This window comes from Arctopsyche grandis, chromosome 5, assembly GCF_051622035.1.
Source record: "Arctopsyche grandis isolate Sample6627 chromosome 5, ASM5162203v2, whole genome shotgun sequence".
NCBI classification, from domain to species: Eukaryota; Metazoa; Arthropoda; class Insecta; order Trichoptera; family Hydropsychidae; genus Arctopsyche; species Arctopsyche grandis.
Window position 1 is genome coordinate 14,408,058 of NC_135359.1, and position 25,871 is coordinate 14,433,928.

General features: G+C 37.1%; 4 protein-coding genes across 7 annotated transcripts; 2 read left to right on the forward strand and 2 right to left on the reverse strand.

The window, feature by feature from the left end:
- Positions 1-1,362: 1,362 nt before the first annotated feature.
- LOC143911611 (coiled-coil domain-containing protein 22 homolog) lies at positions 1,363-4,528 on the forward strand. The gene is made up of 7 exons (XM_077430580.1): positions 1,363-1,540; positions 1,626-1,794; positions 1,862-2,192; positions 2,591-3,033; positions 3,324-3,436; positions 3,505-3,670; positions 3,843-4,528. Exons 1-7 carry the CDS (start codon positions 1,491-1,493, stop codon positions 4,071-4,073), a joined length of 1,503 nt encoding a protein of 500 aa, XP_077286706.1. The 5' UTR covers positions 1,363-1,490; the 3' UTR covers positions 4,074-4,528.
- On the reverse strand, positions 4,016-5,866 carry LOC143911612 (uncharacterized). Its single transcript, XM_077430581.1, has 2 exons — positions 4,581-5,866; positions 4,016-4,469 (listed from the first exon to the last, which is right to left on the reverse strand). Exons 1-2 carry the CDS (start codon positions 5,652-5,654, stop codon positions 4,194-4,196), a joined length of 1,350 nt encoding a protein of 449 aa, XP_077286707.1. The 5' UTR covers positions 5,655-5,866; the 3' UTR covers positions 4,016-4,193.
- A 5,077-nt stretch (positions 5,867-10,943) lies between these two features.
- Positions 10,944-12,473, reverse strand: mRpL22 (mitochondrial ribosomal protein L22). Its single transcript, XM_077430427.1, has 3 exons — positions 12,150-12,473; positions 11,377-11,590; positions 10,944-11,295 (listed from the first exon to the last, which is right to left on the reverse strand). The coding sequence occupies exons 1-3, from the start codon at positions 12,363-12,365 to the stop codon at positions 11,078-11,080; spliced, it is 648 nt and encodes a 215-aa protein (XP_077286553.1). The 5' UTR covers positions 12,366-12,473; the 3' UTR covers positions 10,944-11,077.
- Positions 12,474-17,199: 4,726 nt separating this feature from the next.
- On the forward strand, positions 17,200-25,651 carry Hsp110 (heat shock protein 70Cb). Of its 4 annotated transcripts, none has more exons than XM_077431064.1 (13): positions 17,200-17,595; positions 19,515-19,897; positions 19,974-20,265; positions 20,336-20,538; positions 20,759-20,877; positions 20,951-21,097; positions 21,172-21,289; positions 21,381-21,697; positions 22,052-22,174; positions 22,246-22,455; positions 22,536-22,678; positions 22,798-22,966; positions 23,050-25,651. In XM_077431064.1, exons 1-13 carry the CDS (start codon positions 17,480-17,482, stop codon positions 23,206-23,208), a joined length of 2,499 nt encoding a protein of 832 aa, XP_077287190.1. In that variant the 5' UTR covers positions 17,200-17,479; the 3' UTR covers positions 23,209-25,651. The 4 variants fall into 4 exon arrangements, with proteins under 4 accessions (XP_077287190.1, XP_077287191.1, XP_077287192.1 ...); XM_077431065.1 differs by having other exon boundaries at positions 22,070-22,174; XM_077431066.1 differs by having other exon boundaries at positions 21,381-21,628.
- Positions 25,652-25,871: the final 220 nt, after the last annotated feature.

Consider the following 25,871-nt stretch of genomic DNA (forward strand, 5'->3'; position numbering starts at 1 on the left):
CTCCTTTTATAGTGTTTCTGGAATGCTTGGTGGAAGTGGTTATTGATGCGTACGAAAGGAATTTGCTTTCGTCGAGGCGTCGAATTTTCTGGAATGCTTGATGCTGTTCCGCTCGATGTATTTTGTTGTTGCGGAATATTCTCGAAGGTTTCGATGACGATGACGACGACGAGATTCCTACATGGCTCTCCGGTGAGTGTTAGCGATGTGTGTGATTTTGTGGGAATCTTGATGTGTTGGAGTCTATTGACTCGATGGCGTCGTTGTTCGTCCGGTTGTGCTGGAGAAAGTTGTCTCAACAGCGGGTCTTGTGTTGCATGCCGGTCCAAGTCTTGTTCTCTACCAGGTTGCTTATTTTGGGCGAGCTGCGTTGGTAGTGAAGGTTTGTGATGGCTTGGATGGTGCTGTTGTGCAGGCTGCTGTGTTCTGCGTGGAGTCATTCGCGTGACTGTTTTGCTGGTTGTGCTGGAGTTAGTTGTCTCGACAGCGGCTGTGTTGTGTTGGAGCTAGTTGGCTTAGTGGCGATTTGTTTCACCGGTTGTGCTGGAGTGGGTTGACTCAACAGCGGGTTGTGTTGGTAGCTGGTCCATATGTACTTTCACACCATGTTACTGTTTCGGTCGTTACAATGGTAGTGAAGGTTTGTGTCGGTCTGGACGGTGCTGTTGTGCAGGCTGCTCTGTAGGCTGCGATGTGGGCTGCTATGTAGGCTGCGATGTGGGCTGCTATGTAGGCTGCGATGTAGGCTGCTATGTAGGCTGCGCTGTGGGCTGCGATGTTGACTGCGCTGTTGACTGCTATGAAGGCTGCGTAGTTCAAAGATGGGGTCACCAATGTAGGCGGGGTACATGTGTGTTGACCGCGCTGTTGGATGATCAGAAGGTTGCGTAGATCACTTCGGGGTAGTACCAATGTAGGCGGGGTAGCGATGTGTGTTGACAGCGCTGTTGGATGATCATGTTCGGAAGGTCTCTGGATACGGCAGTGTGTTGCTGGCTCGTCCGGCTGGTTGATCTTCCAAGTCCGCGTAGTGTAGTGGTGGCTGGTCAGGAGCTGTATGTCGACGCTTGCTGCTGTGGGTCGACTGGCGTTGTTTGGGTTGTACCTCCTTTTATAGTGTTTCTGGAATGCTTGGTGGAAGTGGTTATTGATGCGTACGAAAGGAATTTGCTTTCGTCGAGGCGTCGAATTTTCTGGAATGCTTGATGCTGTTCCGCTCGATGTATTTTGTTGTTGCGGAATATTCTCGAAGGTTTCGATGACGATGACGACGACGAGATTCCTACAGTGTAATATGCCCTAGTGAAAACGGTTTTCTTAAGTCTGAATATAAGCTGCGTGAAATTGTTGTTGTTGGCCGTTAATATTAGTATCACGGCCAAAGTGTTTGACACTTTACATTTGACGTTTGATCGGTATCACTGCGGGATATCTTTATTTCTCTACGAATTACTACACCGATAGATTAAAAAAACAACAACAAATCAAACATGGAGGATTCGGATTCGTTATTATTTTCAAAATTAATTGAAATAGGATGGTAACTAAGCATATCCGCAGATATTTATTATTTTGACCGCATACAAGTTTGTAAAGAAATAACTTTGATTTTTGTCTTCATTTAGTGCGTTACCCGATAAGATTAATAATTTAAATAAACTGCCACACAACTTCGCTTTACCAATTGCCCAAAAATGTCTAGACAAAATCAATAACGAAGATGAAGACACTCCAATACCTGAAAGCAAAGGCGATCAAGTGCTTTTAGCATCAAAATTAGCGGCTACTTGCAAGGTAAATATTGCTTATACAAACAATCGAAGTATTTTAAAAATATTGTATGAAAACAATTCATTTATAGGATTTGGGCTATGAAGGTGAATTGGGATACGACCTTTTTATATATCCTAATGAACACGATTTACGAGCCGTTTTGACATTTTTGCTAAATAAGCTATCGATCGAATGTAAAACTCAGGTTGCTTTCGATTTGAGAGATCTTTCTCTCATGCAAAAAGTGTCACAAAAAATACGAGAAGAACTAGATAAACCGTGGATTCCGTTATATTGTAGACCAAAAGGTTTTAACGTACATTCAGATGGAACTTGGACTCGAGATGGATGTTGTTTTACCGAACCATTCCAAACAATACCTTTTAAAATCACAAGAGAAACTACGAATTTGACTGATGGTATAGAATTTTTAATCGACTAGAACGAGTGGCCAATTAAAGATACATTTACATGTTACAATTTCTCAAAATATATTTTTAATGGAATATATGTACATACAGTGTATTCTCAATTATCCGGGTTAATGATAGTGCATGGATAATCTGAACTGTAAATTAATTTTAACACAAAACACCAGATTCAATCAATATTATTCTGTATACAATATATCTCCTGGAAGAAAATATATCTGTACATATAGTTAATTAAGACTTCATAATCATAATAATAATAATTCATGATTATATTGAGTGTTTTTTGTATCTTGCAGTTGTGAAAAGTATTTTTTATTTGGCTGCACAGTTCAATCGCTAAATTTGAAAATATAAAATTAATGGGAATATTTTGTCTTCTAAAGCTTTTGTAGATTATTGGGAAAAAAATGTACCAAATGGCAGTTGTGATTTAATTCATGACTCAATAAATAGTCCCGAATCGTTGATTCAAGCTGATATTATACTGAAGAAAATTAGATCCAAAGGTGGTTTTAATTTTCATACTCTAAGTTCATATCAAGATAAGATGGAAGAAGAAACCCCTAAAGAGATTGAAGAAGTCTCAAAAGAAAATTCAGTAGAAGCTATGGATATCGAAAATGTTAATATTGACATGTTGTATGATAAGAATGAAAGAAATATTATATTCAATGCATTATTTTTGAGTGATGAAACAAGTGGTGAAAAAATTAAAATATTAGAAGATAAATTGACTCACAGTATGCGTAGCGTCAAAGACAAAATAAACGCTGAAAAAAAGGTCATCGCAGAATATGAAGAAATCGTAGCCGCCCAAAAATTGGAGGTATATTTATGTATTTTTACGAAAAAATTTTAATATCAAGAGTATTTTCATTATTTACATGTATAATTTATATTTGTGGTATTTAAGAAAACAATTAAAACTCTAAAAAAAAAGTTTTGCAGTTCAACCTTTTGAATGTTTATAATCAAAAGAAGCAACGATTTATTTCCATGCATAATTTAATTAATAAACTATTGGTCCTTTTATTTATACCGTTTATATTTCATTTGTCTTAACATTTAAATAACTGAGTTGATCATTTTTCTCATATGTTATATTATGTTTTACAGGTGAAGGATAATGAAGTTGAAGCCTTAGAAAATAGAATAAAAAAAAAAGCGCAAAAGTTGAAAAAAGTGAAAAGGAATCAATCACACTTAATAATGTCTCCTGATAAAGAAAGGTATATTTAATATTTTTTATATAAGAACATTTTCATCATAGCATTTTTAAATAACCACCAATTTTTAGATTGATTTGTGCTAATGATGTAACTGAAACAATAGACCGCCTGACGAGAATCAAGTCAGATACAAGCAATATAATAACTAATGTAAATTCTATTCAAAAAGATATCAATAGAATCAATGGAGTCCTAGATAGGTCTTTTGTTGTCGCCGATGAGATGATTTTTAAGGTAATTTTATTGCATAATGGGATGTATAATTTCATAAAATTAATTTTCTATGTTTTCTGTATTATTTTTTATAATTATGTAAAATAAAGTTGTGGGTATCTGTTTATTTCGATTATTATCATATGCTACTTTACTGTCGATATGAAATTTATATTTTGATTATTCGTTATAGGACGCCAAAAAAGATGAATTCGCCAGAAAAACTTATAAGTTAATTGCTAATGTTCATACTGAATGTAATGAATTGTGCAATATGGTAAAAGAAATTGGAATATTTACAAGAGATGTTGTTGTTCTTGAAAAGAATGTGGAAACTGCAGAGCGCAAAAATACAAAAGAAAATTTAGAAAGAGCAACTTCTGATTTAATGAGTTTTTCAAAAACCGAATTAGAAAATAAATAAACTTAAAATATTTTGTTATTTTATATAATTTTGACATTATTTTACGTTATACATATTTAATCTATCACTATTTTCTATGTTATGAAAGTGCATGTAACTAAATATATATATATTTTTTTACTATCTCCGAGATATTTCAGGTGGAATATAATTAGTATCAGACTTGGAGAATGCTTTCTTTTTTTTATATATGCGTGGTTCTTCTCGTAGTACTTCCTTTTTATTTTGAATTTTAAGATCAACTTCTTCCTCATTATCAAAGAACCAAATTTTTTCGTCAATCTCTTGTATTATTTTTTCTCTAGATGCTTTTTCTGCTGCTCTTTTCATGACTTCAAGTCGTTGCATTTGTTCCTGTAATTTTTCACTCCTTAAAGTGTCCCATGACTTTAAAGTCTGAAAAAAAAAAAATGTAGTGTAATAATAAATTGAAATAAATATGTACATGTATTCTTTACAAGCTTTTTAATATGTCGCTCATTTTCAGCGAATATATATTATATATACCTGAATATGTTCACTGATTTCATTTTGTTCGTGCTCCTCGATGGTTTTTTTTAAAGCTGTAGTGATTTCGTCTTCTATGCTCTTATTGTTGACTGGAATATTTTTTATTATCGATAATATATCGCCCAGCATTTGTGTACCTTGGGCGTCATTTTCATCGTAGTTTTCTACAACGTATTCTAATCGATCGAGTGTGTCTTTGTATATTTCTCCTTTTTTAGCTAATCTTTGAGCAGCGCTCATGGCTTTGTCGAATTTTTTATAAAAAACCCAACCTAAGAGATTACAGTCACAACTGGTAGGATCGTCTCTCTTGGACGTGATCATGGCTAACGTCTTTCCCGCAATCATTCTGTCGTCAGTTAAATCGAAATGATCGTCAAAGAAGGGATTTCGCAGGAAAGCGACTCTAATTTTAATTTCTTCTACTTTTTTCTTTTTGACGGGGGCCTTGGTCGGCTCTTCGACTACGGGTTCTTTGGCGGGTAGAGGAAGCTCGAGGAATTTGTACGCGGAATAAAGAGCAAACTGTTCAGTGATGGGCCCCTCGAAGTTTTCTTGGAGCATGAGAAAACCGGCTAGCTTGGAAGCCACCGAGTAGTCTCGCCGCTCGAGCATTTTGTCGAAGAGGATGTTGGCGGTGAAGCGGTCTAGGAAGAGGCCGTAGTTGAGGCGGTCGTCGAGCATCTGCAGCAGGTCGGGCAAGGCGTCGGCGCCGGCTTCGTCGAAGAGGCGGACGGCGGCGTAGTTGGTGGAGGGCAGCGCGAGGTGGGCGAGGGCGGAGGAGCGCGTCTTGTGCAGAATGTCGCGCACTTCGCCCAGCTGGTCGGCGCGCGCACACCTCAGGAACAGGTCCACGTCCACGAGGCTGATGGGCTGCTGCTGGGCGGCGCGATGTTCCAGCCGCGAGTACAGCTCGTCCGGCCGCTCCGCCCACCCGCCCGCCCCGCTCTCTTCACCCACCGCTCGCTTCGACCACGCCTCTTCGCACCCATACTTGCTCGACAGGAAACTCCAGCTCCTTCGCCCCACTTTCGTCCCCACATTACCTAACCTCAAACACCGCCCCCACATCTCTTTGACGTTTCGGTCGATTCTCGTTCAACTAGTAACTACATATTTGGCCATAACGATACATCGGCTTGTCTAATATATCATTTCTAGAGACTTTGGATAAACGGACTACTAGTCATTAGGCTTGGGCATAGTAGTTCGCAACTGAGATCGCTCAGTTTAGTTCGCCGCTCCTAAACGAACTAGTACGTCAGCTCCCAGCTCGAATCAGTGAAAGGCAGATCGTTCGCTCGCTTTGGCTCGATGAAAGAATAACACACGACGCAAAAAAGAAAACAAAAATAATCAAATTTTTTATATTTTTTTAGAAATAATCAACAATTATATTACTATTAGGTACTGGTTAGTTCTTATAAAAAATATCACTTACACTTATAAAGTTGTTACCTAACAATTAAACATAATGACTTGTTTGAGTGAGATCGTATGTATAAAAAAAAATACAAAGGAAAAAAAATATTACATATTACTGTGTAAAAATATCAATTTGGATAATTTAGCCCTATACGTAAACTATTTTTAAAGTATATTAAAGAAATGAATTAATTGTTAATAGTAATTGTTATTATACATTAGAAGCATAAGCTACCTGATAACGACAGTGTCTTATTATTTTAAAATTTATTTATCGTTCGGTTAACGTCACTCTCATTCATTCGGTCACAAACTAATGAAATTCTTGTGTAGTTCGCGAACGAACTGTCTTGTGTAGTTCGCGAACGAACTAGATCGTAAGAGAGTGAACAAGACGCGCGCGCATGTGCAGTGAGCGAGCGGCAGTATTAGTGTATTACAGTGGCGGACGGTGGGTGTTAATACCGGGTGTGCTGTGTATGCCGTAGGGCGTAGGGTATAAAATTAGCAATTAAAAAAAAATACTCGTTTTGCATTACAAAAATGTTTAATTTATTAGTTATTTATACATAAGTTCAATGCGACGTTTCTGAGACATAAACTTTTCAATCACGTCTGCATAGAATGTGTCTTTCTGTTTTAATTCCACCAATAACTTTTTTTCTATTGAAATTAAGCTAAGGCCACATAATCTATCTTGACCTTGCGTACCTCTATAGCAAGTTTTTATTCTTTTCAGCGCCGAAAAAGACCGTTCTGCTGAAGCTGTACTGCTTGGTATCGTTAATATTAATTCTCCCAGCTTAAACACCTCTTTAAAACCAGATTCGAGGTTATTTTTTGTCATGAATTGTATTAATTCATGAACAGGTTTCTCTGAAAATTCAGAGCTGGAATATAGCACAATGAGTTCGTTTTTCAATCGAATATAATCAAACAGTGATCCATAAAAATCTTTTAATTTATTAATTAAAACATTTGGAAAATTTTCTTTATATTCGTCATATTTATCATTACAAAGAAGGTGGAAATATTCTAATTTGGAAAGTGAAGAATATCTACATTCGACTTGTGCGATTATGCTATCAACTATTTTGAAATATAATTGACGAAATGAAGTTTTATCTTCTACTTCTGAATAATTTTTTAATCTTTGTGGCCTACGATCATGATCATCATTTTTTTCATTTAAATAATTATTCCATAACATTTCAAAATTATTATACCTTTCGTATTTCAGTTGCTGCAAAACATCATTAATTTTTTTACAACAATATAAAACGTCCGAAGATTTAGATTGAAGAATGTTATACAAAACATCAGTTATTCCAAACAGTTTTGAAAAAAATTGAAGAAGTTTAATTGTTTGAAAATCCTCTAAAAAGCCTAAAAACCCTCGTGCTTTTATAACAGTATCTGTGTCCCATAATTCACAATTTTCTATAACATGTCGAAAAAAAATATGTAAATTGACTTCTGTATTGTTGTACTGTGCTACTTAAACGAGATGTAAAATTCCACCTTGTGGGTGCTACAGAGGGAAGTCTTTTTGTCACAAATTCCTGTAAAGCGAATACTCTTTTGGAAGATTTTGAAAAGTATGTAGACAATCCATTTAAAGTTTGAAAAAATGATTTACTTTCTTTAATATCAGAAAGACCTTGCTGCAATACTAAATTCAATACATGAGCATAACAGTGTGTAAAAAGAGCAAAAGGATAAGCATTGAGGACTTTGGATTGCAAACCATTTACGTGTCCACTCATTACACTTGCTCCATCATAAGTCTGTCCAACCAATTTGTCTTGAATTTTAAATTCTTCAACTATGTTCACCATTAGAATAGACCATTAGATGTTTTATCAGCACTAACGTCTGTAAAACTAATAAACCGTTCATGTACATTGCCTTTACATACAAAACGTAAAACTGTTGAGAGCTGTGATTTTGTCATTATATCTGAAGTTTCATCGAGAATAATAGCAACAAAACTTGCTGACTCTACTTCATTTTTTATATGAACTTTAATAACATGAGAGATTGCTTCGATTATGTCATTTTGTATACTTGGAGAAGTACCACGAAAGGTAGTAGCAGTATTTAAATGAGTATCTAAAACAGAATCATATTCTCGAAGAGCATTTAGATATTCAATGTAATTGCCTTTGTTTACGGAATTACATGACTCGTCGTGACCTCGCAGGGACAGTTCTTGTTTTCCTAGATAGATTATTGCGTTAATAATTCGTTTTAAAACATCTCTATTTTTATTTACTTGTTCATTATGTCGACTTATTTCGGCTTTACGTTGACTGTCAATTAATACGTCGATTCGTTGTTTGCCAAACATTTGTATGGAAAGAAATGATTGAACGTGTGCCTGCGATCCTTCGTGTTTCTTCAGTGCTGCTGTCAAATGGTTGAGATCAGCAAATCCTTCTTTGTTCCACACATTAATATCTTTGGAGAACAATAAACATGGCCAGCAGAAAAGTTTGGATCGAATTTCACAGCCTGTAATCCATTCGAATTTTTTATAATTTGAAACGCAAAAATGTCTAGTGTAAACTTTTGTTTTTTCTTTATGCAAACTGGATAAATTTGGAAGAGACGGACACGGTTTCCCATATTTAATTATTTTTAATTTTATCTCAAAACTTCTATTTGAAAACGGAATAGTTAAAATGTCTTGAACACTGTTAGCCATTATTAGTTATTAGAGGTAATAATATGACCATAAAAATACGAATGTGCGAAAAAGTACGAGACCACGTGCCGCATCGCATTCGGTCAATTGCCGAGTGGTGCGGTGCGGTGCGGTGCGCGGTGCTCTGAAGTCGTAGCACACCGTACGTCTTAATATCGCGAACAAACCTATACAAGCGAATATCCGCCTGCACACTCCAACCAAACCCACCAATTTGCTGCACGGCATAGGTATTCTCTCGTCGCGGCGCACAAACTACATCTAACATCACACAACACGCTGCAGACTGCACACCATACACATCAATGCCTGCTTATACAACAACACATTATTTTGTATTAAAATACTACTTTATGTGGTCTTTGGTTTTCACGGGTGTGCGCCGCACACCTAGCACACACCCAATATACGCCACTGGTGTATTAGTGTAGTGTGGTGTAGTGCCGTCCCACTCTCGCTCATTCGGTCACGAACAGTGAACTAGTTAACTATGGAACGAGGAGTGAGGGAACTAGTTCGACTAGTTCACCTGTGGGAGCGCTCTTACGACCTAGTTCGTTCGCGAACTACACAAGCCTACTAGTCATATGTGAACCAGTCACAGGACAACCGGTCGCTCTAGATCGGTCACACGTGATCACCCATCACACTAAAACTGGTCACGAGAAAACTAGTCACACCCGAAAATTGGTCACGAAAAAACTGGTCACAACCAAAAATTCGATCATTTCGTGACCAATTTTCGAGTATGACGGGTGATCACGTGTGACCGATCTAGAGCGACCGGTTGTCCTGTGACCGGTTCACATTTGACTAGTAATCACTAAAGAGCGGACCCAGAGCGCGTTGTTCATTGTTCACATGTTGTAAATGCATTGTTCAAGGTTTGCCGAACCTTTTTTACAAAGCATTTACAATAATGGAACAATAGACGGCGCGCTTTCGGTCCTACCTCTAGACTAACCACCGAACCGAGACTTTGTACGTATGTAAGGTTTAAGGTCTGTTGATACCTATCCAGCACGACGCGTATCCTGCAGGTGTCATGCAAGTGCGGATAGTATTCTTTGGTACATTCTAGATGGACGCGCATGAATGCGTAAATGCGCATTCGCGAATGGAGTATGAATAAGTCTATATAATGTACCAAAGAATACTATCCGCACTTGCATGACACGAGTCGTGCTGGATGGGTATGAACAGACCTTTAGAGGTTTGTTGGGAGCATCGAAAACAAATCAAAGTTTCTATGAAGACGACATCGATATCGTCGAATATTATTTTTTTTCGATTCAAATAAATTTAATAAAAAATAAATGAAGTTTACTATTAGATTATTTTGCCATGTTTAAGTATTACAAATACCGAGCGAAGCCGGTTAATAAAAAACCTTTATGTTTTAATTAATGTGATGTTACTTTAATTATTACCTAGGTGCTAAAATATGTTGTATTATTTTGGTTATTCTCAATTAAAAAAATACAATTTTATGTAAAAAAAAAACTCAAAATTTCCCAGTTTTTACATATTATATACCTCTTTTTTTATACTTCTCTTACGATTACAATTCAGGAAAAAATTTGCCTCTTATCCGATCGTTTTCATACTTTGCCACATTGCTCATTTTGATCATCAATATAAGTAAATGTATCCTCCGCCATTACGATGGAGAAAAAATATATCTTTTTAGACGCGTTTGAAATTTGAATTTCTGAAAAGTGCCTGACGTTTATCCAGTTTTTAGTTTTAAACATAGATGGCGGTAGCAAAATAAAATTATTGGTATTTCTCTATGTTTTCAACACCCCCTCCCTCTTTCTGGATCAATTCAGCGCCCCCCCCAAATGCGCTCATGCTTGCGACCGCTCCCCTGGATTGCTCCAACGCCCGGAGCGTCTCACCTTAGGAATCACTGGTTAATTATTGGATTAAACATTTACTTGGTGAATGTAAACCCATTCCTCCATGGTAGCTGTTTTTATAGCTACAAAAAATATATATATAAAGCCCATGTACAACAAATACCATATTTATTTAATGTGGGAAGTAATATGATCGATCCCGCTCATTCCGCTAGCCGATTAGGTAAATTCGAACCTGTTTTTTTACATGCATATATATATATATATATATATATATATATATATATATATATATATATATATATATATATATATCTTGGATCAGCTTAGAAGGGGATGTAGCGGTTGATAAAATTAGGCAGCATTCGAAGAAAGTCAATGATTCATTCAAAACAAATGATTTGTTATACATATATAAATTACAACAACTTAGAAATACATAAAGAAATCATAAGATCGTAAATTACTTTTATTTCTAATGATTAAAACAACTAAACTATTTACAGTGATCGAATAACCTTCCTCTTTGTCATTTTTTCAAGCCATTCATCCATTAATATTTGAGGTGTTTTGTCAGGAGTACGGTAATGTTCTGGTGGTTTACCCTCTTCTAGGCGCACAAAGTAATGACAATATCTATACGTAATTTCTCCAGTTCTAGCCTTAGCATGTCTTCTGAAGCCTTTTATGGTAACACCCTTAGTTGTGAATGATTCAGCTAAGAATAAGTTCATTATGTACAATATAATTTTTCGGAATATTAAATTAAAATAAATCTAAATTAATAATAAATACTTACCAACCCATAGGTTACTTTTAAACTCTACATTGTGTCTTTCGATAGCCAATTGCTGGGCTTCTAATATGGTTTCTATTATATAAGGAGCCCCTTTCTTCCAGACAAAATTCAGCTGTTTTATTGCTTCGTCGACAGCCATTCCTCGTATTAATGTGGCTACATACCACATTTTATCAGGGCTGTATTTGATATTCATTTTTTGATGACAAACAAACTGAAATAAATATACCGTTAGTATTTCTTGAATTTAGATTTTATACTTTTGTATTTGAAATTTTCATTTGCACATTTTCCAAAAACAAGTCGACTCATTTATATGCATTTACATGCTCGTGCGAGACTTTTATCTATTCAATCTGCAAAACTGTATTGCATAGTTACTGTAAAGACAATTTGTTTGAGAATCTTACTCGGCATTATTGAATATATTGTATCAATTGAAGGTTTGAAGGATATATTCATATTCATAAAATTATCAAAACCAAACTGACCATTTCTGGTTATAATTTGCTGATTTTATCTGACTTAATAATTGTCGAGATAGTTTTAAATAAATTTGATACCATCATCAATTTATTTTACCCACCAAAATCATAATCCACTCTTACTTTCCATTTTTTCCGCTCCAGAAGGCAAGCGGGAAAAAATATTTTCCAAGTAGACTTTACTACATATACATATGTATGATAAATGGTGATAATACATGACTAGCTGAAGTCCATTGGACAAGCCAAGTTCGAAATAGAGTATGCATTAAAAAAATATATACTAACAGCGGGACGGGGTTTTTCATCTGGTAGTTGAGGCGGATAAATTCTTTGATTATGTCTGACGAATTTGCGTGAAGCAGTTTCTTTCGACCACGCAGAAAGCAAAGCACTGCAAGAAAGGGGGCGCACAAAGGAGGAGACGTTGGGTGATTCGAGTGCTGCACGTTTGACTGCAATTGCAACGCTCCCTCTCAACCACGATTGGACAGAAGACCACATCTTCTATTTGCCGCAGCCCACCAGGCCGCTATCACATAACCTCAGCCGCCGATCTGTCAAATTTCACTGCTACCAACACTATTCTTGTTGACTGCCGTTGTCGTTTACGAAAATCGTAGCATAGCTCGCGAGTATTTCGAAATTTGTAACTTTATTGGCTACTTGTTCAGCTCGCTTTAAAGTCACAATTGCTAACAGATGGCTCAGTAACGTATAATTTAACATATATTTTTTATGTTATAGCGAAAACGATGGTATATTTTGAAAAAAAATTATATGAATTTTTAAATTAAATAACGGGTTTTTTAGATTTTTTTAGATGAAATTGAATTTTTAGATTAAATAATATATATATATATATATATATATATATATATATATATATATATATATATATATATATATATATTTTTTTTTTTTTTTTATGAGGACGCGAGCTACCCACATCAAAAAGTCTACGTTTTGCACACGAAACGTAGACTTTGGCGACGTTGCAAATTTATTTAAATTTTTGTTTAACGGAAGCTGTTGATAAATTTTTTTTACAAACCTCTTCTATGTTTGCCTTCGCTCATTCATCTGACAACGTTTGGAATTTTTATCCTACATTCTTCCGATCGTTTTTAAACTTTGCCATTTTGCGCGGTTTGGTAAACGATATATATTTATATATTTTTATTCGTGGATCTTGGCGCCCTTTGGGGCTTTGGCGCCAGGGTGTTCTTTGCCCTCAAATCACCCTTTAGAGCGGTCCTGGCCTGATGTTCCGTGATCAAGACTTAAGTGACTTGCGTGAAATCGGTTCGGAATAATCATCGAACCATTTATACAAGAGCGCGATGATGCCATCGTACGACCTGCGCGTTCTGGTGAAATAGATAAAATCACTGTTCTTGATTGGCTACGTCCACACTACCGATATCTACGGTAAAAGGACTACTAGTCATATGTGAACCAGTCACAGGACAACTGGTCGCTCTAGATCGGTCACACGTGATCACCCGTCACATTAAAACTGGTCACACTCTTTTTTTTCTTTTCCTCCCGTATTCTGCGCGCGCACATTAATAGGGGAGGAAAAGCCTGTTCCTCTTGTTCCTGTTGTACCCTGCTCGCGCAAATTAAGTGAGTATGTACCGTTTACCATGCACCCTTTTTTTTTGATCTTTCGATTTTCGATCTTTGTCTTCCGATATTTGTGTTTTCTGTAATTTAACATTCTGGCTCGTCACGTAGATTCAAAAATAGGTATGCAATAAAAAACAAAACACGCACGCTGGGCTGGGCTGGGAGAAGGGGTATCCACCGTCCGGCGACAATACAGAATTTGGTTCGACGTCGGGCCAGCCGAAAAAGTTTCAAACTGACGATGAATTCACCTACACACGTTCCGGCCTGCGTCAACATCGATCGCCGGACCGACGGCCGGTCCAATAATCCGGAGCGTCTGTAGCCACCTTAAGGATCTTAATTATATTTGATGTGCAAGTCCATGGCACCGTCAACACTAGCGATATCTACACCGATATTTTTATTTTATTTTTACATATGTAGGCGGGGTTTTGTTGTTGACCGTATAACATGTTTGTTGACCGTATCCCGGCCTAACGAAACACTGTTGTGCTAGTTTTATAAAGTTTTATTGTTTGCCTATGGTTGTACAAAGGTATTATATTTGTGGGCAAAAGTATGTCGTTCAGCGGTCTCTGGATATGGTAGAGTGTCGCTGGCTCGGCATTCAGCTATGTTCAGAAGGTCTCTGGATGCGGCAGTGTGTTGCTGGCTCGTCGTTCGGCTATGTTCGGAAGGTCTCTGGATACGGCAGTGTGTTGCTGGCTCGTCCGGCTGGTTGATCTCCCAAGTCCGCGTAGTGTAGTGGTGGCTGGTCAGGAGCTGGATGTCGACTGGTCTGCTGCTGTGTGTCGACGCTTGCTGCTGTGGGTCGACTGGTCTGTTGCTGTGTGTCGACGCTTGCTGCTGTGGGTCGACTGGCGTTGTAGTAGTAGTAGTGGGTAATATTTTATAGATAGTTCCATGGAGTTTACTCCATGCCTATCGATCTAGCGAATTATCTGGGATCCGATTCGCGGTGATGTTGTGGTGCGGGCTGGCGGCTGCTCGCATTGCTGATTTGGATGGCTAGAACACTAAGCATAGGTTAGTGCATTAACTATGGGATACTGTTACGGTTAGTATGGTTAGTTTTATTTAGAGGCTATAGTATTATGTTAGTGGCTTGGTTAACTTAACTTATGGTTACTGTTGTCATAATATATATTTACAGATTAATTCTATCTATCCTAGTTTAGCCTATACCCATCTTCAAGATGTCGATGGGCCTTTGATTGATCGTGAGTTTGGTCTCACCGAGGGAATTTATAAGAGGGTTGTCTATCTTGCCGAGAGACTTGAAGTAGTTCACGGCAAGTTTGTGTACGTGTTTGTCAAGGTGGTCAATGTTTAGGTCATTGTGAATTATAGTGTTTCTTGTGTACCAGTCGTAGTTGCCCGCGGCACGCAAGAATTTGTTTTGAACTGTCTGTAGTTTGAGTATGGATGTATTGGAGATGGTAGTGTGAGCCCACACGGGGCGACTGGCGTTGTTTGGGTTGTACCTCCTTTTATAGCGTTTCTGGAATCACCTGATCGATGGTGGTGGTTTGTTGATGCATAAGAGAGGAATTTGCTTTTGTCGAGGCGTAGAATTTTCTGGAATGATTGATGGAAGTGGTTGTTGATGCGTAAGCGCATGTGGTTGTTGATGCGTAAACGAGGAATGCACTTTTGTCGAGGCGTAGAATTTTCTGGAATGATTGGCGCCGTTCCGCTCGATGTAGTTTAATGGTGGCGGCGTGTTTCGACCGTTTTGGTTCCACTCGACTGGTAGGGGCGTTCCGCTTGAATTTAATATAATGGTTGCAGGTGTGCGACGTCTGGTTTTCGGGAATGTAGTTTGTTGTTGCGGAATATTCTCGAATGTTTCGATGACGATGACGATGACGAGATTCCTACACATATATACCAGGAAGGCCTTACAGGTAAATCCCAATGCACCTTACTGGCCAATTACAAATACAAATGCAGCATTTTTATTATAAGTCGTTGAATTACGAGACACTGAAAAAACTCGCAAATTAACGAGACATCTATGAATTGTACATAAATTTTTATTGTACATCAATCAAATTTCAAATAGTGGTGACATAGTAGGTAGGAAGGATTTTTAGCCAATTTTTTTTCCGGGAACCGTTTCAACAATGAAATCAGAGAAAATTGGCAAACTCTGATAGGAAACGATCAACCTGGAGTCACAAATCCAGGTCTGACCAACAGCATACTCTGAAAAATTCATTTTCATTCAGGGATTGAACCCGGCACCTTCTTGACGGTAAGCAGAAGCTTAACGTCCGAGCTATGCTGCTGGCTGTACAATATGCTATTGTTGCGTAGGGGTGGGTGGAGGATCCAAGTAAAAGGCCAACAGTCGTTTCACAGCATTTATTGATGATTCAGGAGATACACGCAGTGTCACTGCTACGTCCAGAATGAATTATATCGCCTACGTACCGCCTTATAAAGGGTAGATCTCTCAGGACGCCTAATCTGTTTACCTGTTGTATAGTCACGTATTTGGATATGTATTTCCAAGACATTGGGTCTTCCCGTACCGATTCTGAGAAATAACTAATAACGGTCATTGTTTAGCCTAAATGCACTTAGAGTCCAGATATAATCTTTGGAAGTAAGTGCATGCATTTAGTTAATCCGATAACAGATATCCGTTGGTCTAAGTGCAATTCGCTCAATCCGCGGCGTACGTAACACTATGTACTGTAGGCGGGGTACGATGTGTTGACCGTATCCCGGCCTAACGAAACACTGTTGTGTGATTCAAAGATGGGGTCACCAATGTAGGCGGGGTAGCGATGTGTTGACAGCGCTGTTGGATGATCAGAAGGTTGCGTAGATCACGTCGGATTAGTACCAATGTAGGCGGGTTACATGTGTGTTGACCGTATCCCGGCCTAACGAAACACTGTTGTGCTAGTTTTATAAAGTTTTATTGTTTGCCTATGGTTGTACAAAGGTATGGTATTTGTGGGCAAAAGTATGTCGTTCAGCGGTCTCTGGATATGGTAGAGTGTCGCTGGCTCAGCATTCAGCTATGTACGGAAGGTCTCTGGATACGGCAGTGTGTTGCTGGCTCGTCCGGCTGGTTGATCTTCCAAGTCCGCGTAGTGTAGTGGTGGCTGGTCAGGAGCTGTATGTTGACTGGTCTGCTGCTGTGTGTCGACGCTTGCTGCTGTGGGTCGACTGGCGTTGTTTGGGTTGTACCTCATTTTATAGTGTTTCTGGAATCGCCTGACCGATGGTGGTGGTTTGTTGATGCGTAAGAAAGGAATGCACTTTTGTCGAGGCGTAGAATTTTCTGGAACGATTGATGGAAGTGGTTGTTGATGCGTAAGCGCATGTGGTTGTTGATGCGTGAACGAGGAATGCACTTTTGTCGAGGCGTAGAATTTTCTAGAATGATTGGCGCCGTTCCGCTCGATGTGGTTTAATGGTGGCGGCGTGTTTCGACCGTTTTGGTTCCACTCGACTGGTAGGGGCGTTCCGCCTGAGTTTAATATAATGACTGCAGGTGCATGTCGTCTGGGTTTCGGGAATGTAGTTTGTTGTTGCGGAATATTCTCGAAGGTTTCGATGACGATGACGACGACGAGATTCCTACAGTACAATATAGGTTGCAATATGGGAATAGTACAATATACCACAGGTTGCAATATAGGAACTGGTTATGGAAAATTTCGTAGATATCGGTGTAGATATCGCTAGTGTTAACGGTGCCCATGGGCTGCGGTATGGCAAGCGTCGCGGGTTGGCCGTGTATGCGATTGTTTTGAGCAGCGCTATTCTGGAAAGTTCTTGAGGTCGCCGGCTGCGGCTCTGGAAACTTCCATAAAAGGAGGGCCATTCGCCGGGAGTCCGGCAACGCGTGCGGCCGTTGTGTGTGGTGACAGCGCGCAGCGAGCGGACGCGTGCTTTGCTTGTGCTCTCCTCGCCACTCGCCACTCGCCACCCGCGACACTGACACTGACAGCCACTGCGACGATATGGCGGCCATGTCTGTGATCGGCCTGGAGTTCGGCACCGACTCGTGCTACGTGGCGGTCGCCAAGGCCGGCGGCATCGAAACCATCGCCAACGACTACAGCCTCAGGGCCACCCCGTTAGTACTCCCCCCACCACCCCCTGCCCACCCCACCCCACCCCACCCCACCCACCACGCCTCGCCGCGCCGCGCACATAACCTCGAAAGCTCGCCGCCTTGACGTTTGTCCATTGTTCGGCTCTTTCTTCCCACTCGGGTCGGGTCGGGTCTCGGAAAAAATCGAGATACGATGCCATTTCTCGATATTCATTCTGTCGTGCGTATGCGCGAGACTTTGGACTTCTCCTTGGCCCACTGACATGTGTGCATAGATAATATGAATTTTCTAGAAATGCGACGTGCCCGCATTTCAATCGATAAAACAAACCTCAGGTTATCAATTCAAATTATTGTTCTAATAAACGTCGCACGGTGTATGTAGGTTTTGACATTTATCGCAGTGCGATCGGAATAGACTCGGTATTATGCGTTATGAGCGATTCACCGTTTCAAAGGTAGGTCAGTGCAGTTCTTTGGAAGCGGGCCAAACCTTGAAAATGTTATGATTTCTTCGAAATTCCCTTTGAATTAATGTTTCTCGTGATGTGTGAACCGTCTTTTATTTCTAGCGCCGTGCGAAGATTTAAAAATATGACTCTTTTCTGGTGGAGAGTCGGTTGTGATCGACTATCAAACTAGAATGTTCTACTAATATGTGATCTAGCCATGTCAGTGCATCACCGAAACACTCTTCTGGAAATGTGTAAACATTCACTGTCAATCGTTATGAAATTACTGTCGATGTCATTGTTGATTTTTAACGTCGTTGTCGCCGGTAATGAATTACGTCAACTTATGCTTAAGTCAATGCCATCGAATACTAGAATACAAAAAAAAAAATTAAATGGACAACATGTAATCTTCCTTTTGCACGGGTGATATATTCCAAACACTCGATTCAAAGTCAGTCACTCGATCCAAACACTCGATTCAGAGTCAATACTTGTCAACAAACCTCCCCATTTACTACTGGTTTCTATACATCGTTGGAGTATTTTTATTCTTTTTAGTTTTATTAAACTATGCTAAAGAAAAAAAAAAGAAATGGGTAATAAAACTAGGGCTGTGGAGTCTGTTCAAAATTTACCGACTCTGACTCGTGTACTTGAACAATTTTAGTAAGATAGACTTTTCTTGCCAACTTATAAAATTATTAGCAATATAAATAATAGCCATTTTTCAATATATAAAAAATTAAAGCATTTAAAAAAATCAATAAGCAGTGACAAAGTAACCCAATTTATTGAATTATTAGTAATTAAAGAGGTATAAATAAAAAGTAAGCACATTCATAATATATGAATTTCATTCACAAGCAAATCAATTTAATAAAAAAAAGTATGTAACTGATGAAATTTCTGTTTTGACCAGAACACATCAAAGTATATGCAATTCAACGATTTTATTTATAATATAATTAAAATTCATGATTTTTATAAAGAAATGATCAAATTTCAATTTATTAGTCGATTTACATCAATGAAATTACAGACTAGTTGACTTGTACTGTAATATTATTAATAAAAATGTGTCCGAGTCGGTTGATTTTTTACGACTCCAACTCCAACTCCTCAGGCCTAAAAAAATTTCAAAACTGCAAAAAGAGTATCATATGTACATATATATATATATTGTGCATAGTAAATATAGTGTACTGGAAAGTTCCTTTCATATCGAATATACATATATTATTTATTGAACCAATTTGCATGGAGAGTACAATATATGAGAATCGCTTCTGATATGTATAGCATTTTAATATTTTATGGGATATTATTCAGTCTATAATAGAAAAGACACTCAGTTACAAAGCCGTACATCAAAATAAAAATTTGAATATATCCATACAAAATACGAAAGAACTTTCCAGTACACATAATATTATACATGCATAAATACTAACTTTTGATTATAATTATTTAATATGTCGTTTACAGATCATGTGTGGCTTTTTCTCCCACGAACCGAATTCTCGGCGTTGCTGCTTTCAACCAAATGGTGACTAACATGAAGAATACGGTGACTTCTTTCAAAAGACTTTTGGGACGCAAATACAATGATCCGTACGTGCAGCAAGAGCTCCGTCACTTGCCTTTTAGAGTTGAGGAGCGACCTGACGGCGGTGTCGGCGTTCGGGTTCACTATCTGAACGAAGATCACGTTTTCAGTCCAGAACAATTGACAGCTATGCTCTTCACCAAGTTGAAAGAGACGTCTGCGGCCGCTTTACAGACGCCTGTGTACGATTGTGTAATTTCCGTACCATCGTATTACACTAACACTGAAAGAAAGGCACTTTTAGACGCTGCAAATATATCAGGTATGTACTTTATTTTATGTGTGGAGCTAATTTCTCAGTCAATTATTACAATTATACATGTGTTGTTTTAATTTAGGTTTGAACGTATTGAGGTTGATGAATGAGACGACGGCTACCGCCCTCGCTTATGGTATTTACAAGCAAGATTTGCCTCCCGCTTCTGATAAACCTCGACATGTGGTGTTTGTCGACATGGGACATGCATCTCTGCAAGCTTCAATTTGCGCGTTTCATCATGGCGCACTTAAGGTTCTGGCAACATCTAGCGATGCTAATCTCGGAGGTCGGGATATTAATTTTGTGCTGGCGCAACATTTTTGTCAAGATTTTCAAGCACGCTATAAAATCGACGTGAGAAGTAACTCCAAGTATGTATTTTCTCCCCTTATGTTATTAAAAATATATGCAAATACTAAGTGATATGCTCGATTTGAACAGGTCGTTTTTGAGACTGCTACAAGAAGTAGAGAAGATAAAGAAACAAATGTCGGCTAATAGCACGAAACTTCCGTTGAACATTGAGTGCCTCATAGACGAGAAGGATGTTACTGGTGAAATGCAAAGAAATACTATGGAATCCCTTTGTACAGATTTGTTCCAACGGGTTGAGAGAACACTCAGACACTGTTTGCATCAATCTAGTAAGTCGTTATCGTGTATTTATTACCTTCATATAACCACAAAAACTGTCTTATCTGTTTTCTGCTAAGATATCATATTTCATTTTAAAAACAAGCATTGTTGGATGGGCTGTGTTTGTAATGTTATACTTAAAGTCAAGGTTATTCGTATTCAAAATGACCTCACGCTGTACGCTCGTAAAGGTATAATTTAAAAAACTTTTCTACTATGTATTTTCAGAACTACGTCTCGATGACATTTATTCTGTGGAAATCGTTGGAGGTTCATCTCGTGTGCCTGCAGTGAAAGCAATTATCGAAAAGGTGTTTGGAAAAGCGCCATCAACATCGCTCAACCAGGTAATATGCAATCTTTATTATGTTAAAAAAATGTAATCTTTAGTTTGATGCTAATAAATGATGACTATTTTAGGATGAAGCGGTAGCTCGTGGGGCTGCTTTACAGTGTGCAATCTTATCTCCCGCCGTTCGAGTTAGAGATTTTTCTGTAACTGATGTTCAACCATATGCCATTCGGTTGTGTTGGGACGCTGATATGGGAGATGATGGTGAAATGGAGGCTTGTATCAATTAATTTCATAATGTAGTAATAGGTATTTAGATATTTTGTGCTAATTTTTCCTTTCATTACAGGTATTTTCCACCAATCATGCAGCTCCATTTTCCAAGTTGCTTACATTTTATCGCAAGGAGCCTTTTACTCTGAGTGCATATTATGCTGAACCTGTACCATATCCTCAGTCCTTCATAGGTATGTATGCTTTTTTGCAAGACGAAATAATACAAATCGCTTGTTTTTAATTACATATTGTATAAATCTTTGTCATTTTTTTTAATTCTAGGGAAGTGGGTTATCAACGACATTAAACCTACAGCGGAAGGAGAGTCACAAAAAATAAAAATAAAAATTAGAGTTAACATTCATGGCATCATTACCGTGGCCAGTGCTACTCTCGTCGAGAAGAAAGACGCTGCCGATAACGATAAGGACGCGGAGAGCCAAGAGAATGCTAATGCGGAGAACAACCAAGATCAACCGATGGAGAATTCTACAGAACAACAAAATGGCATGGATGATGCCGCTAATGAGGTGAGCAATCCGGCTACACCAGAACAGCAACAATCGTGGACACAGAGAGTTGGCCAATGGTTTTCATCGGTACGTCCCTTGTTCGCCTCATAGTGTCCGCTATGCCCGCTAAACATACACGCACTTTGACATAATTTCACCTGTTTTTTTTTCTTCAATTTAATTTTTTTTATCTATCAACCTTGATGTTTTCACTATGATTACACAGCATGGCAGTCCTACCCAACCCCTAAAGTTGTTTTCATTGTACATCCGTGTCTTAAGTTTTATGAAGTATTATATGTACTTATATTGGTTAAATATTGATATATTGTGAGTTTCCCATAGTTTTTTCTTTTGCATGTCTCCTTATTTTATGTGTGTATGTTTGCGGGTAGAGTGGCACTGGTTTTTTGAGATTTCAAGTGCTCGACATGTTTTCAGGAAACTGGCGATAAAAAGGATAAGGGCAAAAATAAAAAGCAATCTATCAAGGTGGAATTGACTGTTAAAGCACAATCGTGTGGGTATACGGCTCAAGAATTGAACGAATTGTTGGAAAGAGAGGTATGTTTTTAATGCTTTGTTATTAAATTTATAAAAAAATTCGTCAGAAATAACGTAGCATTATTGTTTAGCTTACAATGGAAACTGGTGATAGAAAAGAAAAGGAGCGTGCCGACTCTCGTAATGCCCTCGAAGAATATGTATACGAATTGCGAAATGCTATATCAGATGATGGCCATTTGCACCGGTATACTTCGCCTTCTGAGAAAACAGGCTTCCTTCGCTTATTAGATGATACAGAAAATTGGTTGTATGAAGATGGTGAAAATTGTGATAAACAGGTATTTATTAAATTACGTTTTATAATATTCATATTAAGATTTTTGAAAAATATTTACATTTTTGCTATCAATCTTTTCAGGTATATAATGATAAGTTAAATGAGTTGAGGAATTTGGGTGATCCTATTAAGACAAGATGTATGGAATACGAGTCTGAGCCTGAGGCTCGGGATGATTTTGTTAGAGCTGTACTTACTACTAAGGAAATAGTTGATTTATACAAGTAAGCTTACATTGTTTATTTGCATAGGTTATTGGAAATTAGTCATTTTAAAAGTGAATGTATCTATTACTTAAAACTGAATTTGGATTGTGTTAAGTTTTAATTTAATGTAATTGCAGGAAAGCTGACGCTAAATATTCTCACTTTGAAGAAGCTGATGTCAATAAAGTAATAGAAGCAGTGGAGAAGGCTGAAAAATGGATAGCGCATGTTCATGATAAAGTTCGAGAAACACCCAAGTGTCAGTCGCCGCCGTTTACTGTACAGCAAATAAGACAGGAAAAACAGGTACGATGAATTGCCCTCTATTACTATAAGATATATAAGGATATTTTTTAAAAGTTTATTTATTGTTTTTGTAAACTTTTCAGAACTTTTTCAATACAGTGAGCCCCATAGTCAATAAACCAAAACCGAAAGAAAAAACACCTCCACCAACGGGAAATGGCCCAACAACACAAGAATCAAATCCTCAACAAACAAACCCAGAACAGCCTCAGCAGCCTTCTGACCAGATGGATGTAGAATAATTGAATTCTAGGCCTGAACTAATTCAAGTAGCTTGCAAAATTCCTGCATACAATTTAATGCTTTATGTAAATTAATTTCATCTCGGTCACCTCTGTGTTACAAAGTTGCTGACTAAAGTTAAAGAATGAAGTGTATTTTCATTAATTGGATTGAATATCTATTTAATTTATCGTTTATGACTAGTGGTTTTTTTTTTTATATATTTACTACTACATTTTATACAATGTAGTATAGTTGAATACTAATTAAATTATTACATTGTAAATAATGTAAGACATACTTCTTTTTGCATACTTAAATATGTACTACTTGAAATGATTTAAAATGTGAAATGCGCAAGTGAGTTCTGTACGCTATTAAAAATATTTTTCATTCCTCGTTAATAAATGTATATCGCATTTACAAATGTATTTATGTATTTACAACCCTAGAGTTTTTTCTGCCATGAAATGTATATTTTTTTACTTTAATTTTGTAGCATCGAGGTGAAAACATAAGTAGTTCGAATAGTCATCATTTTTGGCCATTTCCAAACAGTTTCAATCGAAAACATAAAAAAATTGGCCGTACCAGGGTAGGCAATGATCTTTAATATTTAAATATTTTCAAAGTAGCCGAATGTATAGTTATAAGATTGGGCGCCTGTCATACAACAGTATTTAAGTATCATAAGTCTACATTCTGGCCGGTCTGTTGTATGTTCTTGATCCTGTAAACTGAATAAAAATGCTAAGGGTATATGTGATAATTATTTACACGCTAATGTAAGGTTCGCTTAAGTTACTACATAATAAACACACTTATGCCAGTTACTGCAATTGCATTTTGGTTTGTGCATTACTTTTAACTTAGAACTAGTTGAATAACAAAATTGAATAACGAACAGCGTTTCAATCTTTTAATTGCTTTAATATGTATACTTTTTTTATAAGACAAGTTCTCCGAATCATTTCTTTAATATACGTAAAGTTTAAGTAAGAGTGGTAATATTTTAAGATGAAGTTGTGTTTCGTTTTGTGAAATATGTAGATATTTCTTTGCACTCTGAAGCTTTTCATTTTTGAATTAAAATGCATCACAATGTATCGGTATACTTTTTAAAATATATTTCATATGAATTTTTAGATGACTACAGATTTGTCGATGTAAAACCGGACTTTTTGGTTTTTTTTTTATTCATTTTCGGAGAAATTTTACATTGTATGTATATGTAATTCATTACCCTCCGGTTGATGATTTGAAAATTGAACAAAAGATGTAATTCTTATTTAATTTACTTCTCATTACTGTTTGTTTGATTATTAATAAAGTATGAATAAAATAATTATATACTGTGAGAGATTTGTTAAGTAATAAAAGCAAAAATCTTGCGTGTTTTTAAAAACGTACTTGTATGTTGTTGATGTGATATGATTTAGTGCAGTCCATGTGAATGAATTGAGATCACTCTTAGGATGATTTGCTCACCGAATATCGATTCATAGATTGGTTGCACCGATAGATAATACTACATATCACACAGAATTTTTCTGAGCCCTTTTCATTCCACCTTCACATAAAAAATATACATTTTCGGGTACATACATACATACATACAAATATAGTGTAATTCTGACTTGTGTTCAACAATTTTTAATTCATAATTGTAAATAACAGTGTGATCTTAGTTAATTTTAAATGTACCGTTTAAACTGCCTATCGAGTCGATTTTTGCCTTTTATCGCATTCCTCAAGGGATTAATTACAAAATCTCCGTTAATTTTCTCAGTATTAATTATTTTCGTTAGACATAATATAACGCTCGGAAGACAAAATGAAACATTTGAATATTGTAGCATTCGCCCATTTTTCGAAAGTGTATTTTGTGTACAAAATTAATTGGTTAAGTATTACCTTTATTGATTTTACTCTTATCACAGATGAAAAGGGCGTTTTACAGTGCACGTTCGTACACTATAAATTTGTGATGTAGGAAGAATTTTAATATTTATTTGAACAGCTGATTAATGTTCAATAAACATACTAAGAACATGTTGTGTTTTATTTTTGACGTCATTGATTTATTGAAAGGTTTTCAGTTTATACGTATTTTAATACAATGTTCGGATTTGTCGACTTTCACTACCAGTCATCGGTACATGCAGGCCTTTTAGATTTAGGGGCCCAAAAGATTTTAAATAAAAATACTATACTACACTAGACATAATAGGAAACACTAGTTAAAGGTTTATACTCCAAATTTGATACACAACACATTGCGTGTCGAATTTTTACGATTTTGTACTCCTAAAGATATTTAATAGTTTTCGTTTATGGTACAGTAATAACAATTGTCTGCAACCTTCACTGAAATGGCGTCTGTAAGTCGTTTCTGATTGGCTGGATTGGTCAAAGACGCTTGTGATTGGTCGGTTGTTGAATAATATTAATTATTTTCGATTTAAATAATAAATTAAACAAACAAATGAAGATTTTTTCATTTCATTTCCATTTACCGGGTAGTACCACTAGTGATCTATAAAAACGATGTTAAATTGAAATGTCTTTGAATGTTATTGCAGAATTTTGCGACTTTGAAGGTGAGGGAAAAAAACATCAAGTATGTGATTTAATTTTAATACAAAAATATAGATAAAGTAAAAATACTAAAGGGTGGCTTTTT

Coding starts and splice junctions, on each gene's coding strand:
- LOC143911611 (XM_077430580.1), top strand. CDS start 1,491: ATGGAGGATTCGGATTCGTTATTATTTTCAAAATTAATTGAAATAGGA. Junction 2,193..2,590: donor AACTACGAATTTGACTGATG/GTATAGAATTTT, acceptor TGTCTTCTAAAG/CTTTTGTAGATTATTGGGAA. Junction 3,437..3,504: donor ATGTCTCCTGATAAAGAAAG/GTATATTTAATA, acceptor ACCAATTTTTAG/ATTGATTTGTGCTAATGATG.
- LOC143911612 (XM_077430581.1), bottom strand. CDS start 5,654: ATGTGGGGGCGGTGTTTGAGGTTAGGTAATGTGGGGACGAAAGTGGGG. Junction 4,470..4,580: donor AAATCAGTGAACATATTCAG/GTATATATAATA, acceptor TTTTTTTTTCAG/ACTTTAAAGTCATGGGACAC.
- mRpL22 (XM_077430427.1), bottom strand. CDS start 12,365: ATGTGGTCTTCTGTCCAATCGTGGTTGAGAGGGAGCGTTGCAATTGCA. Junction 11,591..12,149: donor ATGAAAAACCCCGTCCCGCT/GTTAGTATATAT, acceptor TATTTATTTCAG/TTTGTTTGTCATCAAAAAAT. Junction 11,296..11,376: donor TAAAAGTAACCTATGGGTTG/GTAAGTATTTAT, acceptor ACTTATTCTTAG/CTGAATCATTCACAACTAAG.
- Hsp110 (XM_077431064.1), top strand. CDS start 17,480: ATGGCGGCCATGTCTGTGATCGGCCTGGAGTTCGGCACCGACTCGTGC. Junction 21,290..21,380: donor ATATCCTCAGTCCTTCATAG/GTATGTATGCTT, acceptor TTTTAATTCTAG/GGAAGTGGGTTATCAACGAC. Junction 21,698..22,051: donor TTGGCCAATGGTTTTCATCG/GTACGTCCCTTG, acceptor ACATGTTTTCAG/GAAACTGGCGATAAAAAGGA.